General features: G+C 47.0%; 1 protein-coding gene across 1 annotated transcript in view; it reads right to left on the bottom strand.

Annotated features, from left to right (window-relative positions):
• Positions 1–14,920, bottom strand: part of LOC117885520 — a 297,171-nt gene that overhangs the window by 37,053 nt on the left and 245,198 nt on the right. The window contains exons 4-8 of the mRNA XM_034786791.1: positions 12,415–12,723; positions 11,418–11,711; positions 10,280–10,606; positions 9,481–9,813; positions 4,744–4,868 (exon numbers count right to left, since the gene is read on the bottom strand). Coding sequence (XP_034642682.1) covers positions 4,744–4,868; positions 9,481–9,813; positions 10,280–10,606; positions 11,418–11,711; positions 12,415–12,723 — 1,388 coding nt within the window. The remainder of the gene's footprint in view (positions 1–4,743; positions 4,869–9,480; positions 9,814–10,279; positions 10,607–11,417; positions 11,712–12,414; positions 12,724–14,920) is intronic.

Raw genomic sequence — 14,920 nt, 5'->3', positions numbered from 1 at the left:
ATGTTTATCTGCCACCACCCCCATTGGCCTGAGATGGCGAACCGGAGCCAGTGGGAGCCGCGATCGGCCGAACCTGCGGACGTGGCAGATAAACAAACCAGCCTGGCCTGTGTGCCAAAGGTTGCCAATCCCTGGGCTGGGCTATTCTGCCTAACGCTTTCTCTTGGAGTCCCTAACCCTAATCCTGAGAGATGTCCTGACCAGACTGGACCAGAGAGAGGGACCCAGCTGATACCACCACCTCCAGCGGCTCCGGCTGAATTCCAAACACTACCTGGGATGTGAGACTTTGTCTCCCCCTGCCCCCACAATGAGTCCATTTCCTTTGCTACCTTATTTCTTTTCTCTCTCTCTTTCGCCTTCTGTCTGATAAAGGTCTGGCTTAGCCGGCCAAGACTGCACATTCTGCAACACTGTCATCAGCCGGTGACCAGAGCGGGGCCAAACAAAAGCAAGGCCCTAAACACCCTGATGCCGGTATGAGTTTGCCATGTCTCGGAGTGCCTGTGTTTCGCCAAGTGAAAGTAAACACCAGAGACAGAAGCTGCATTTTCTATCTTTGCTGGTCATTTCCCGCCCCGTTTTATGTGTGTTTGCTTTGTCTTCTAGGAAACAGGATCAGATTTTAACAACAACAACAGCAACAGCGACAGCCCCAGCCCATCTCAACTAACTTCTTCTCTTTTTCCTGAAAGGACAGTTGTTACCATCTTTGATACCATCTAAAGACCATCAAACAAGGGCTTTTTTCCTCCTAAAATCTCTGTCTGGCTGAAGGGGAAGGGAACCAGGGATGCTGTTAAAATGAAAGCTGTATTTAACACGTTATATTTCACAGGCTTTACCTGGTTTTCTGTATTTTTAACAAAAGATTAAAAGGGTTTTTAATGGTGTATTTACCATGGTGCTAAGCAAGCTGAGATCTCTGCATACCAAACCCCGAATCTTGTTTAATCTTGGACCGTGACTGAGTTTATCACATCTGAGACTGAATGATGCAAAAGATCAGACCAGAGAAAGATATTGTGGTGTTGGCATCAGCTAAGAACCTGAGATAGGTTCTTATCTTATCTTATCTTATCTTATCTTATCCTGCAATGTCAACCCAATATACTGCGTCATATGCTAGTGTTAATACAGTATTTTAAACCACAGTTGCAGAACTCTGTAGTGCTTTTGAAAGTATAATTTCCTGTAATCACATTGTAATTTTAATTTTGCCCGTTTCCTGTGACAATAGTTTTACAAGTATTTACCAACTGCTTTGATGTTGTTCATCTCTCTTCTAGTATTATTATACTTAGCGGACCAAACGGAGATAAGACCCAAATGTGCTGGGAGCAGATATATGGTCTGGAAAACATGCCTTACGCAGAGAGACTTAGGCTAGGTCTACACTATGGGGGGGGGTCGACCTAAGATACGCAACTTCAGCGACGCGAATAGTGTCGCTGAAGTTGCGTATGTTAGGTTGACTTACCTGGCTGTGAGGACGGCGGCGAGTCGACCGCTGCTGCTCCCCCGTCAACTCCACTTCCGCCTCTCGCTGCGGTGGAGTTCCGGAGTCGACGGCAGAGCGATCGGGGATCGATTTTATCGCGTCTACACTAGATGCGATAAATCGATCCCCGATAGATCGGACGTGCCCTTAGAGAGTTCAGTCTATTTAGTGGACCCTTAGAGAAAGTTCAGAGGCAACTGGATCTCAATCTGTAAGTACCTGTGCTGGGTGAAGAGCTCTGATCGTAAAGGACTCTAATCCAGCAGACAAAGGTGTATCAAGATCCAGGGGTGGCAAAAATTCAAATGAGAAATAAAAGGCAACTCTTTAGCAGTGAGAGGAATTAATCATTGGAACTGCTTCCCAAGGGAGGTGATGGATTCTCCTTCACTTAGAGTCTTTAAATCAAGACTGGATGTCTCTTCCTAAAGGTGGATTCCAGTCCAACTACAAGGTATTGGGCACATAGGGTTTTTTAAAATAGTAGAGCAGAATAATTTCTTCCACTGCATGAATTACTGGGTGAAGTTCTCTGGGCTGTGCTATGTAAGAGGTCAGGTTAAATAACCTACTGGTCCCTTCTGGCTTTAAACTCTATGAGCCGTAAGGGCAAAGAAAACAATTATTTGTTACTGTGAAAAGCTTACACGTAATAGTGAGTACCAAGTAGCAATAAAGATCCACAAGAAAGCTCTTGATATGTCAACATAATAAATCTCTTTATTTCAACATGAAAAATATGTACAGGGTGAGAAGTACAAACGCCTGGGGAAATGACAAGTTGTGCAATTTGATTACATATATCCATTAACGTGCAACTTCTTATGCCAGCAGAGATTGCATTTTGCATAAAGCAGAGATTACCAGGACAGAAAGAAATAAAAAACTGGCCAAATGTGCATTAAAAATGGAGATGAAAGAGCATAAACAATAGACAGAAAGTCCAGTTACATTCAGATGACGTCTGAGAACATTCCACAGGCAGGTGAACACAACAATTACGCAGGTGACAGAGTGGAGCAAAGTTTGGAACTGTTCTTCAGGAAAATCGCTTTCTGTGGGCTCCTTTGGTCGGAACGATCTTGGGCTGTTGGGTTTATTTCACCTGAAATGGTAAAATTACCATTATGTAGGACACAAGTCTCATTCATTGAATTCCAAGGTCTGCCAGCCTATTCATGTTGAGTAATTACTTATTTTTCTTGCCATCCCATTAATTTCATCACAGTGCTGTTCTATTCTATTTTATTCTACTCTATTCTGTTCCGGTTCTTATACTACTCAGCCTGAGTAAGGAGGTCCAGAATCTGGTCCTAGGACACTTGCGAGAAGAAGATGACAGAAAAACAGATGTTGAGTTTTTTTCTAGGTGGCTAAGGGATCTGGATACACAGTTCCAAGTCTAAATGCCCTTAGGCAGATTTGAAAATCTCAGGTGGATGTTTTAAGGCCGGTTTTTCATCTAGGCCTCCAAATTTGCACCTCTGCACAAACTCCTGAATTTGCGTGTTTTAGGTGGGACTTGACTTTGCATACTGAGTTGTTGGACAAAGGTTTTCTTTCAAAATTTCACTTGGGCACCTTTGAACATCCTATTTCTAACCTCTGGAGATCTATGATCCCATCAGTTGCCTGGCTGCCCAATATATCAATTTATATGTCGCCTGTACTATTATTAATGATTTATGTTATGGTAGCATTAAAAGGCCTCAACTGAGATCAGGACCCCATTATGCTGGGCACTGTACAAACATATAATAAGAGCCATCTCTGCCCTGAAGATCCTACAGTCTAAATAGACAGGACAGACACCAGATGGAGAGGAAAGAGTAGCAGAGAGTGGATATAATATATGGAGATATACCTATCTCATAGAACTGGAAGGGACCTTGAACGGTCATTGAGTCCAGCCCCCTGCCTTCACTAGCAGGACCAAGTACTGATTTTGCCCCAGATCTCTAAATGGCTGCCTCAAGGATTGAACTCACAACCCTGGGTTTAGTAGGCCAATGCTCAAACCACCGAGCTCTCCCTCCCCCAAATATGACTCACCCAAGGTCAAAATAGACCCAAGGATTCTACGGTTCTAGCCTAGTGACCAAAGGCCAGATTTTAAAGGGATTTAGGCACCAAAATATCTTTTAAAATCTGGCCCCAAGCCACTACACCATGCTGCCTTCCTAGCCTAGTTGTGGCATCTGAGCACTTCACAAAGATTCGGTTGGACTGGATATTTAAGTGGATACCAAGAATATGCAGAGTTACAGTCAACGTGGATAATAATTTTGAGAGGATATTAAACCACATGCTTCCAGGTTTAAGATAGTCTCTAACTATTGAGATCAGGATGAGAGCTCTGTGAGCAACAGAGTCCTCGTCTTCTTTATCAAGGACAAGACCTTCCTTCTTGGCTTTGATGGGAGCTGCAAATTTGCAACTGATAAGATGAACATGGGTGTTGGCACAAGTGCCATCTATTTACACTATTTGCTTAGATGTGCTTGCACTAAGCAACAGATGCCAATTTAAAGGCCATTTTTTTATTCCACTGTCTTTAGGCTCCCTTGAAAAGACCAGCCTTGGCCAAAACCAACTACCTCTCTGTCTCTCTAGCCTCAGTTAATCCCTCAGTTACATGGTGGTGCATCAGGAGTTTGGCTTTGACAGTGTTTAGCAGGGAAGTCAGCTGGCCCCATGTTTAGGACACTGGGTTGGATTCAAGAGTCCTGTCCATGTCAAAGACTCTCTGGGAGATTTTGAGGAAGTCACTTCATTGCTCAGTTCTCCATCTGTAAATTGGGGGCAACAATTTTGCCTTCTCTAGTAATAGATGGCAAGCTCTTTGGGGCAAGGGTTGTGGCGTCCCATGTGTGCATGTAGTGCCTATCACAGTGAGGCTACAGGGACCTAAATAAGAACAACAGTTGACGGTGTTGTCATAGAGGCTAGAATTTTGGACCCCTCTCTTCGCTTTGCCTGCCTGCTGGATTCTCCGCCAATTGCAACCAACCTCCTCTCTAATCTACTATTGTGATCTCATTTGGGTCCAATCGGCATACCTAGTGCATCTGCCAGGCTGGGAATTTGGCACCTAACTCCCATTAAAAAACAATAGGAATTGGGTGTCTAACTCCCTTAGGCTCCAACCCCAATTTCCAAACATGTTCCCCTTGATGCATCACAGTCTAGACTAGGGCATTCTCCTCTCCTTCCCCTCCTGCAGCAACAAATCCCCTCTTTACCTTGATCAGTGTCACTGTGGTGCTGTAGAAAAGACTCAGGAGGAAAAGGATGATAAAAGTGGAGGCTGTTGTCCAGAGGTTGTAGAAGTCTTCCTCTTCGGCGTCCACGAACCCATCTAGATAAACTTTGGACAACACACACATACACAGGGTCAGGACCAATTGGGTGGCATCAACTGGTGGAATCTCTGAGTACTGCTATGGGGAGCATGTTGGGAGGGGAATTGGGTTAGGTGGAGTTTCCAGTAGGTAGTTGGAGGTGTCGGTATCAGGGGAGGTCAAGCCATTTCTGTTCCCTCCCAGAGCAAGTTATCAGCCAAGTTCAATGGAGGGCCTTCCCCTCCCTGTGGAAAATAGAGTTGGATTCTCAGCTGGTGTAAATTGGCATTGTTCCATTGTAGGCAGTGGAGATACAGACAGTTTACTCCAGCTGGGGACCTGGCCCATTGACTCCACTTGGGTAACTCCCAATCTGATTCAATGGGAGTTGGGAGGTTGGACTTAGCAGCTCACCGGCCTAATCCAATGAAGAAACTCCATGGTCCCAAGGGTGAAGAAATAGACTAAGAGTGGGATTTCCTACATTGCTCAGGGTCTTTTGAAAATCTCTCCCCATGCTTTTAAGAGGCTGTTTCTGAAGTGCCTTTAATGGCTAATATTTTAAGAAGTAGAGGGTTTTGTTTGCACTGAATTCATGGGTGAGAAATTGGAGTTGGGGAATGGATAGACAGACCAACAGCAGATGAGTGTGTATGGCGATAGACAGAAATACTTAAGACTGGGCTTTTCAAAACAACCTGAGGGATTTGGATGCTCATTTCCTGGGAATCTTTTATTTTTAATTGGGAATTGGGCATCCAAGCCCCTTTGGCGTCTTTGGAAATCTTTGGCTAAATTGTTCCGTAAAAAATATGGAATTGAAGCAATGAAGGGTGGAGGAGAGAGAGAGAAGAGGATATTGGTGGGCCTACATGTCTATAGGCATGTTCTCCTCTGACCACAGGATGTTACGTATGAATATAGTTCTGCCTATAAATTGCTCAGGACCTGCTCCCTGCAGGCACGACTCTGGTGTTCTTGGTTGCAAACTGAAAATGGATGATGTTAATTTCTATGCAGAGGGCCTTGTGCAACCTGCAAGTCCTATTCTGAGGGACTATTAAGAGGGACTCAAATGCTTCATAGTCCTTGCGCTGGTCGCCCCTTCACCAGCATGGTCATTATTCCGGCCAACACTTCTACTTTAAAGGCTGTATGCTAGTACTGCAAGGGGAGCATATGGGAGAATGAGCAACAGCGAAGAGGAATAGTTGGTGGTAGTGACTGAAGAAGACCAAGTCATGAAGGTTTTTGATTCCTGAACTGAGAACCATGGAAAGTAACGATGAATAGACTTCAAAAGTTTTGATGATTCAGATCAAAAGCTTCTCTGAAACTCTTGGGTGAGTGGGAAATCTCAGATTTCCGCTCTTTCCGGCTATAGAAACTGGATAAGGGGGAAACGACAATGGGATCTGGAATGACCATGGATGGTAAAGATCTGGTTTTACGTTTCATGCCAAAGAAGGGACTTGTGTGAATGTAAGTTGTATCCAAGATGCGGTGAAGTGTCTTACTGATGCTTCTGCATGGGTAGTTGTGGGACAACTCTTTTGAAAAGATTCTGCTGAGCCCAGAGTTGGGGGTAGGGGAAATGAAGCTTTATTGCAAAGTGAGTTTTCTGAAAAGGTTGGATTTTCATCTGGGTTCATGGCACTTTTTATTTGAGATGGTCAGAATTTTTTTTTTAAATCAATGGAAAAATTTTAATTTGTTTAGATTGAAAACTGAAATGTTTCATGCAAAAATGGAACAATTTCAATTTGGAAATGGCACCACGGTGCCTCATGGGAATTGTAGTTCAGGAGTCTTATTCGTCCATCCTCTTCTAAAGCCCAGGCTCCTTGGTCAGACCACATCTCCCAGGATGCACCACAGTCTTGCCTTTTCTCAAGGAGAGGCAGTGCATCACAGGAGAAGCATGCTTACAGTGCATTATGGGACAAGAAATCCAGCTGGGGGCCTGGCCCAGAGAGGAGAATGGGAGCACCCAAACTACAACTCCCATGAGGCACCAAAGAAGCATTTCAGAGTTGAAATATTTTGGATTTAGAGCCTTCCATTTTTGACAAAAAAATAAATCAAAGTTTGCTGTAGAAAGCAGAAACTGTTTGAAAAATATCATTTCACCTGAAACCCTAAATTTCCATCTAAAGCAATTTAGACTGATTTTTTTTCAACCATCCCTACTTTTTAAATTTGTATTGATAGGAAGCAGATAATTAAGACACCCAACAAGAACTCTTTGTTGCCAGCAGAGAGAACTTCCTTGGGTAAGGCCTTCAGTTCATGTGAGCCTGGCAGGTTTGGCTTCCTTCTTTCCTTCTGCAGTACTTTACTATCTATCCTTCCTTCCCTAGTGTGTATCTATTTATCTACCTATCCATTAACCCATTGCAGAATCTGTCTCCATACACACCCCACTAGCCACCTATCTAAATTCTTCTATAATGCGATGATGGTACCTATCGCATTGAGAACTGGTCTGACACTCACTGCGTAACAGGAAATATTTGGGGTCACTACTAATCCAGGGTGGGATTGGAACCAGTTCACGAAGGAGGAAAAGACCTCATAGCTCATACCCCGATCCTCTTGATCTAGCAAATGTGTGGCTGGATTAAAGCTGGTGCCCATGAAAGGGGAAAGGCCCCATATCCCATTTCCTGCAGCCCTGAGCCAGCTAGCCCCCTGCCTCCCGGGGACTGAATCAGAGCTGGCACTCCCTAGAAGGGAAATGCCCTGTATGCCATTCTCTGACACTCCTGAACCAGCTAATCCCTCTGAAGAGGGGTTGGATCAGAGCCAGTACCCCAGAGCCTGAAGGCCCCATATGCCTTTCCTTAGCACCTTTATTCTCTCTTTTACTAAATAATCTTGTGTTTTGAGATTAATAAGAATATCGTAGGCAGTATCTACAAATCCTTCCCTGGATGCCAGTCTCATGACGCTGCCCACCATTGGTTTTTAACTTGTGTGAGCAGGGTATTTTCCCCCAACTTGGTGGCTGATCAGGGCCAGCTTTGAGAGTGGTTGTTTTTTATTGGTGATCTGGGTTCCTGTCCTATTAAGAAGTAGACTGAGGCCCCAGTGTACAAAAGGCAGTAGGTGGGGGACATGATGCCCGGCTGACAAACCGGTGGAACACTTTGGAGTCATGAGGCAATAGATGCCGTGAATCGTACAGGTTTTCAGTGGTGAATAAAACGATTACTGGGTATGTGCAATGCTCCTTAGGTTCATCGCGAACAGAGGCAATGCCCCAAAGTATGGAATCATTGCCACATATGCACAAAGTCTTTACAAAGCAACTTGAAGGGAAAGGTCTATCAGGCATGGATAAACAAACGCTGATTGTTAAATCAGAACGGCCATATTGGGTCAGACCAACGGTCTAGCTAGCCCAGTATCCTGTCTTCCGACAGTAAATTGTGCAGGTATTTGTGCGCATCAGCAAAACACCTCAAAGGGAGATCGCAATGGGCATGGAAGAATATTGTGATATATTCAACATCATTGCGGTTGTGTGTTTTTATGTCCCTGATCTTTTATTTTCTTGGGAGACCAGACATTCAAGAGAAACCATGAGCCAGAAGAACCTTTCGGTGCCAAGATTACCCTGTGGGTTGACCATGAGTGCATCGAATGCCACAAGAACCATATGTGAGACCTGAATACTTCTTGTGAGCCTATGTGTTGGACTGTGAGTGTAATGAATGACACCAGAGATTGCGTGTGAGACTGAGTATTTCTTGTCACCTTGTGTGAAAATCATGAAAGAATTGGATACCAGAGACTGGGCCTGATTCTCAATTACACCACTTTGGCACCACAAAGTTACCTTAAAGTGGGCAGAAAGAACCCCCTGAGAGCATTTCCTGAGCAAAGGGTCCCCCAGGCAGATGGAGAATTGGTGTAAGGGTTCTGCAGAAGTACTAGTCCAGTCCAGTCTGGCTGGTGCTCACTGCTATCAGAGGTGTCTATTGTCTGCTTCCCAGGGCCTATAGGAAAGCAGTGAGTATGTTAGAGCAGCCCCCAGGGTGCTCTGAGACCAGGAGAATGCAGGGAACAGAAAGGGAGTTTAAAGCTACTTTGGCCCCACACTCTTCCAGAATCAATGAGAATCAGCAGGAATTAAGTAACTGAGGATCAAGCTAATTGTGTTCAGGGGCGTGAGAGGGAGGTGGAAAAGCTGAGATTAGCAAAGAGAAGGTAGTGAGAGGAAGCGAGGACTGGAGAGAGAAAGAGATATGAGAACCATGACTGCAGTGCAAACACGAGTGCCCAGTTCCCATTTCATATGGGCAATGAACTCTTGGAAACCCCTTCCCCATCTCTGAGGGCACATCACATGCTATTTTCCCCAGAAAAGGACTTAAATAGTTTCAATTTTTTTCCCAAAATTGACTTTATTTCTAACATTTTTTTAAAATATGCAGCCAACGATTTTCCATTCCAGAAACACCATTATTTTACACACACATAGGAGGGGGCATGTGACCTCTCCCCTTCCAAACAGCAGTCGGAGGAGTGAGAGGCACAATGAGGGATTGGACAGCAGGGGAGGGCACGACGGTTAGTAGCAGGTATTGGCGGTATCGGACAGCACCAGGGAGACATTGACCAAGGTTGGTTTACCGGTGGACTTGTCCACGGTCCTCTGGGTCACCTGCAGGGGCAGCTTCTCATGTCCGACTAAGCAGGTGTAGGTGTTGCCGGCGTTCCACTCCTGCTCATTGATGTTCAGCGTGCTGTAGGTGAAGTACAGCGGCGGCTGGCTGGACTCCAGGATGGGCTTGGTGTTGATGTACTTGGAGGCGTTCAGCTCCTCGCCGTTGCTCAGCCACTTGATGAAGAGGTCAGGGGGGTTGAAACCTTTCACCAGGCAGGTGACGGTGGCAGCTTCGCGGAGGGCCAGCTGCTCGGAGGGAGGAGGGAAGATGTAGACGGACGGAGCATGGCTGTTGGTTACTGTACAAAGAGAGAGAGTTGGAGAAAGTGATGAACAAGTGACCTTCCTGGACCAAGGGGTCCTTGGTCTCACAGCTCCTGGCCCTGGTCCAATGCAATGGACATGGGTTTCTCTGCCATGGTGGGTTGCATAGACCACTGGCCTGCCCTTAGGTGGGAATCCTTGAGGGTTACACGGCCTGAGAGGTGGTGGAGGTGAGTTATTAGCTAGAGATACAGACCAAGGGTGGGATTTTCTAAAGTCACCCTAAGGAATTGGATGTCGGACTCCTACTAATTTCTAATGGGAGCTGGACACCCAGAGCCCTTAGGTAGCATTGCAAAGCTCAGCCTAAAACTGCTAGAGGAAGGGGAATTCTTTTCCCTTCTGATGGGTATTTCAACTCCCTCCCCATGAAATATCTGGTCCCAGGTCAGTAATGACCAGCTGTGAGCACAACCAAGCTGACGGAAGAGGGTCACCTACCAGGCTCTTTGGTCAAAGTCTTTTTAAGGGGGAAGATGCGCTCTGGATGAGCCACTTTGCAGGTGTACTTGTCTCCTCTCTCCCACTCATCTGCGCACACAGAGGTTGTAGCATCCACGCTGAAACGGCCGTTGCTCTGCACCTTAGGATCTCCAACGCTGGTCTTCAGCTCACTGCCATCCTCTTTCGTCCAGATCACGTTGAGCCCCTCCGTGGATTGCATGTTAATGACCCTGCAGGTCAGTATGGCCGATTTGCGGATATAAATATCAGCGAAATTAGGCGCGATTAGCAGGGCGTCAATCTCAGGGGAACAGTCATCAATAACTGGGAGGCAAAGAGAGATGGGTGAGAATTCTCATTTGATTACCAGTGGTCTGTGTAATTTTTAAAATAATTGTGTTGTTCTTCATGTCCAGAAGATGCCCCTACCCAGAACACAGGGGCAACAATCAAGTAAGCCAGAGGCTTCCTTTCATTAATTTTTTTACGGGAGCAGGGGTTCTAATATGGATGTGGAAATCCTCACTTCTTGCCCTGAACTGTTCTGCAACTTCACTGTGAGGCTGTTAGACAGCCCCTGCACCCCACCCCAGAGGTGGCTGTATCTCAGCACAAGATGATGGAACCCTGTAAAAACAGCTGCCTCACTTCATGTGGATGAATCTCAGCACTAGAGGAAGGATCCCTGTCTTATTTTAGAGGTCTTATCCCATGCCCAGTTGGACCGTTGCTTAATTGGCATGACTACTTTTCATGACAAGTCCAGCTGGCTAATTTATATGGGGCCTGTTTTTGATATGGTAGAACATAGAAAGGTTTGCAAGTTATCTATTGATCTATCTATGGTATATATATAAGACATGCCCTGACCACCATCACTCATGGGGATCTACACTGTTCAAAATAATCAAGGATGTTTAGGGGTGTGCTAGGGGAGAGTTAAGGCCAGAGTTTTCAGAAGGGCTCCCTGGGAGAGGACTTATTTGGAAAACCTGGCCTCAAACATGGGTTATGAGCCCTTGGAAAAATCTCACCCACTTGGCACTGGGGTTATATGGACACCCCCTGAGTATAGCTGGGGGATGGGTCATGGTCATTCCAGAGAAGGATGGGACCCCTGAAGGTCACGACTTACGTCCACATTCGAAAGACTTGCTAGTGTTCCTCATGTCGCTGAAATTCTTGCTCTCCACCTTGCAGCTGTACACACGGCCAGCCTCCCAATCTCTCTCCGAGACAGTCAGCCTGCTGATGAGGGTCTTGGAGCCAACAACGACCTCAGAGCTGTCCTTTACCCCATCCTTCAGCCACGAGAAGGTAGCAGTCGGGCTGCAGAGGTCCGTAACACTGCAGGTGATGGTGGAGGTTTTATTGGGCTCTAGGAATTGGTCTTTGGCTGGGGGGAAGATGTTCATTCTGGGCTCACCAGCTGTTAACATGCAAGACAAAAGCAAGGGGGTGGGGATGACAGAATTATCACATGTGAACACAGCACCCAGAATACAGAATGAATGTGCAAAGCTGACAGTGTGTGTATGGGGACTGCAAGGCCTGTGTCTCTTTCTTTACATCTGATGGGCTTTGCTATCAGCCAGTAGCTGAATGGCCTGCAACCCAAACCACCTTCCACTACAGCATAGTGCTCAGACTGGAAAGGGGGGGTCCCCTTCACAATCTCCACCCACAATCACAAGCTGCACCCCCACAGACCCCAAGCATGGAGTTTCTGGTAGAATGGCCAGCCATGAAGGAGCTAACATGTTGCCATTTAATTGGTCAACATTAAACACCAGAGCTGAGAAGAGAACTCAAGAGTCCTTGCTCCCATGTCCTGATCTGACCTACTAGACCCTGCTCCCCTCCCAGAGCTGGGATAGAACCCAGGTGTTCTGCTCACAGTCCCTCCCTATGCTCACCCACTAGACCCTGCTCCCCTCCCAGAGCTGGGGATGGAACCCAGGAGTCCTGTCCCTAGGGAGCACAGGAATCTACTCTCTCTTATGTGTATATCTATTGGTGCTTTTCTGATGAGCCTCTCCCCAGAGTAGCTAGATGCAATTATCCAGTGACTGCATGCTGGGTTGTAAGTTATTGTGTATATTGTCTAGAAGAAGAGAAACAAAACTACTTACTACAGGCAGGAGGTATTTCGATTTTCTTATTCCCATTTGGGTGTTCAGCTAAGCAATAGAAAATTGTTTGTGCTTTGGAGGCAGGGACCAATAGCTGAGTGGTGGCAGAGTAGGTCCCAACTGTATTCAGGACCGAGGGGAATTTCTTGACGCCATCGGTGATGTTGGGGTTTTTGTCATCACTCCAGGAAAACTTGATTGAGTCCGGAAGGAAGTCCTTAGCCAAGCAGCCCATTGCGACGGGATCTTGGCTCGGGTCGGCCCCGCAGGAAGAGACGAGCGGGAAAAGAGACGGGGCAGCTGGGGACGCTGAGGATCAAAACAATGAAAGGATGGGGGTGGGTGGGAGAAGGGCAGAGAAGAGACATTAAAGCACCACCGTGGGGCATGTAGGGAGTTGCTCAACATGAGAAAGAGAATTGCTGCTTGGTTAGGGGGAGAAAAAAGCAAGTGTTATCCCACATTCAGATATACATCGCCCTGGGATGAGTCACTTGGAAAGGACAACTCCTGCGGGTGAGGTCCCACGTTGAAGGTCCTAGCTTCTATTGTGTGCACATATAACACCTGATGCACTTGAATATTCATAGACTCCAAAGCCAGAAGGGACCATTGTGATCATCTAGTTTCACACGGGCCAGAGAACTGCCCCACAATAATTCCCAGAGCAGATCTTTCAGAAGAACATCCAAGCTTGATTTAAAGTTGTCATATATGGCCCCAGGTCCATACTGTATACAGACCTATGGCCCATCACTCTATATACACAGACATAGAACCCAGCCCCCTGGTATATAAGGCACAGCTCCACCTTGTATACAGACATAGGATCCCAAGTTCCTTATATATATATATATGGCCCAGTCCTCTTGTATACTTGCACGTGGCCCCAGTTCCTCTTATGCATATATGGCCCAGTCCTCGTGTGTGTATGGCTCCAGTTCCCTTGACATGCCTCAATCCCCCTTTGCTTGTGAGGAGACTCCAAGGCCTCTCCAGCCCTGCAGGAATGTAGTGAGGTTCAACACTAACTTCTCCCCCTCAATCAATGGACGGTTCCCAACAGCCATACACTGAATGTCCGCGATCAGTTGTCCATTTGTGATTGAGTCCCCATTTCCTGAATTTGTCACTCAACACCAGCCGAGCCCTAATCAGCGACGTCATTATGCTGCCAACCCAGCCAGTGCAAACATCTGTCCCCACCACTTTCCCATGGTGCACCACTGCTGAAAAAGTGGCATCTTTCTGCATTGCCCAAAGGGTCAACCTGGCTGAAAGCCACCTCCCCATATGAATAGCACCGGGCACAGCGCAGAGCTGAGGCGTGAGCCAGGCTACCCCATGGAAAGAGCTAAAGATTTGCTGCCCCGTGCTTGCTTTAAAATGTGCAGTAACAGATGGTCAGTGCAGCACGTTTGGGCGGTACAAATTCCCACTGAGTCTCAGTTGCTTCCAAGGGCCCAAAGCCTTTTGAGAACCTGCGCTCTTTGGAGAAACACAAACATGAGTGTGTCCTCACCTCTTTCCTTCCCTTTTCATCGTGCTATTTCCCCACATCCCTCACCAGTTTTCCTCCACTCTTGTTCTTCTCACAAAGCAGAAAGCTTGGCCAGTTTACATCACCTGGGAATCTGGCCCCACTGATTCGAATGCAGGGACACCTTCTTTACACCAACTGGGGATGTGGCCCAGAAAATCAATAATTTCTTGCCTCCTTCACCTTCCTTCTCTCACCAAATTCTGGCAAATCCAGAACAAAAGCTCAGATTGGAGAAGACCGAGATCTGGCCAAATTCTGAACCAAACCAGCCCCCAGACCTCCTATATGGGGAGACTTATATTGGTACGACAAGGGGGCCGCAGGTAACAAGGGACCCCCTAGATATGTCCAAAAGCAGCCTGCTACAAAGGCCAGAAATGGGTTGAAGGAGGGATGCTCTGTCCCAGCCCCAGATGGGACAGATCTCACTGGGAGAGTTGGTGCCATCCAGGACGTGAACGGATCGTGTCCTGCCAGGGGCTGGCCCAGAATTACGGAGGATGGGTACCAGAGAAGGCCAAAGCCTTCAGACTAAGCCTCACAAAGACAGGGTTATACAGAGCAAAACCGTACCGTGCAACCTTAACACCAGCATGGGCTAGGACAGCTGGTACCGTGACTGATCATCTGACCCAGCCAATGCTGATACCGACTCAGCTGGGGGGAAAGGTACCATGGGGGTCCTGGCCCCCAAACTCAGCCTGGTGCTGATACAAACCCAGCTAGGGAGCAACTACCACTGTAGGGAACCCGGCCTCTGCTCACCCAGCCCGGTGCTGATACAGACCCAGCTAGGGGGATCCGGTACCACCGGGGACCGGGACCCTGCTCACCCAGCCCGGTGCTGACACAGACCCAGCTAGGGGGATCCGGTACCACCGGGAACCGGGACCTGCTCACCCAGCCCGGTGCTGATACAGACCCAGCTAGGGGGATCCAGTACCACCGGGGACCTGTACCCCG

Source organism: Trachemys scripta, chromosome 12 (genome assembly GCF_013100865.1).
Source record: "Trachemys scripta elegans isolate TJP31775 chromosome 12, CAS_Tse_1.0, whole genome shotgun sequence".
Classification (NCBI taxonomy): domain Eukaryota; kingdom Metazoa; phylum Chordata; order Testudines; family Emydidae; genus Trachemys; species Trachemys scripta.
The sequence above is the reverse complement of the archived record's forward strand: the minus strand, read 5'-3'. Positions and strand labels throughout refer to the sequence as shown.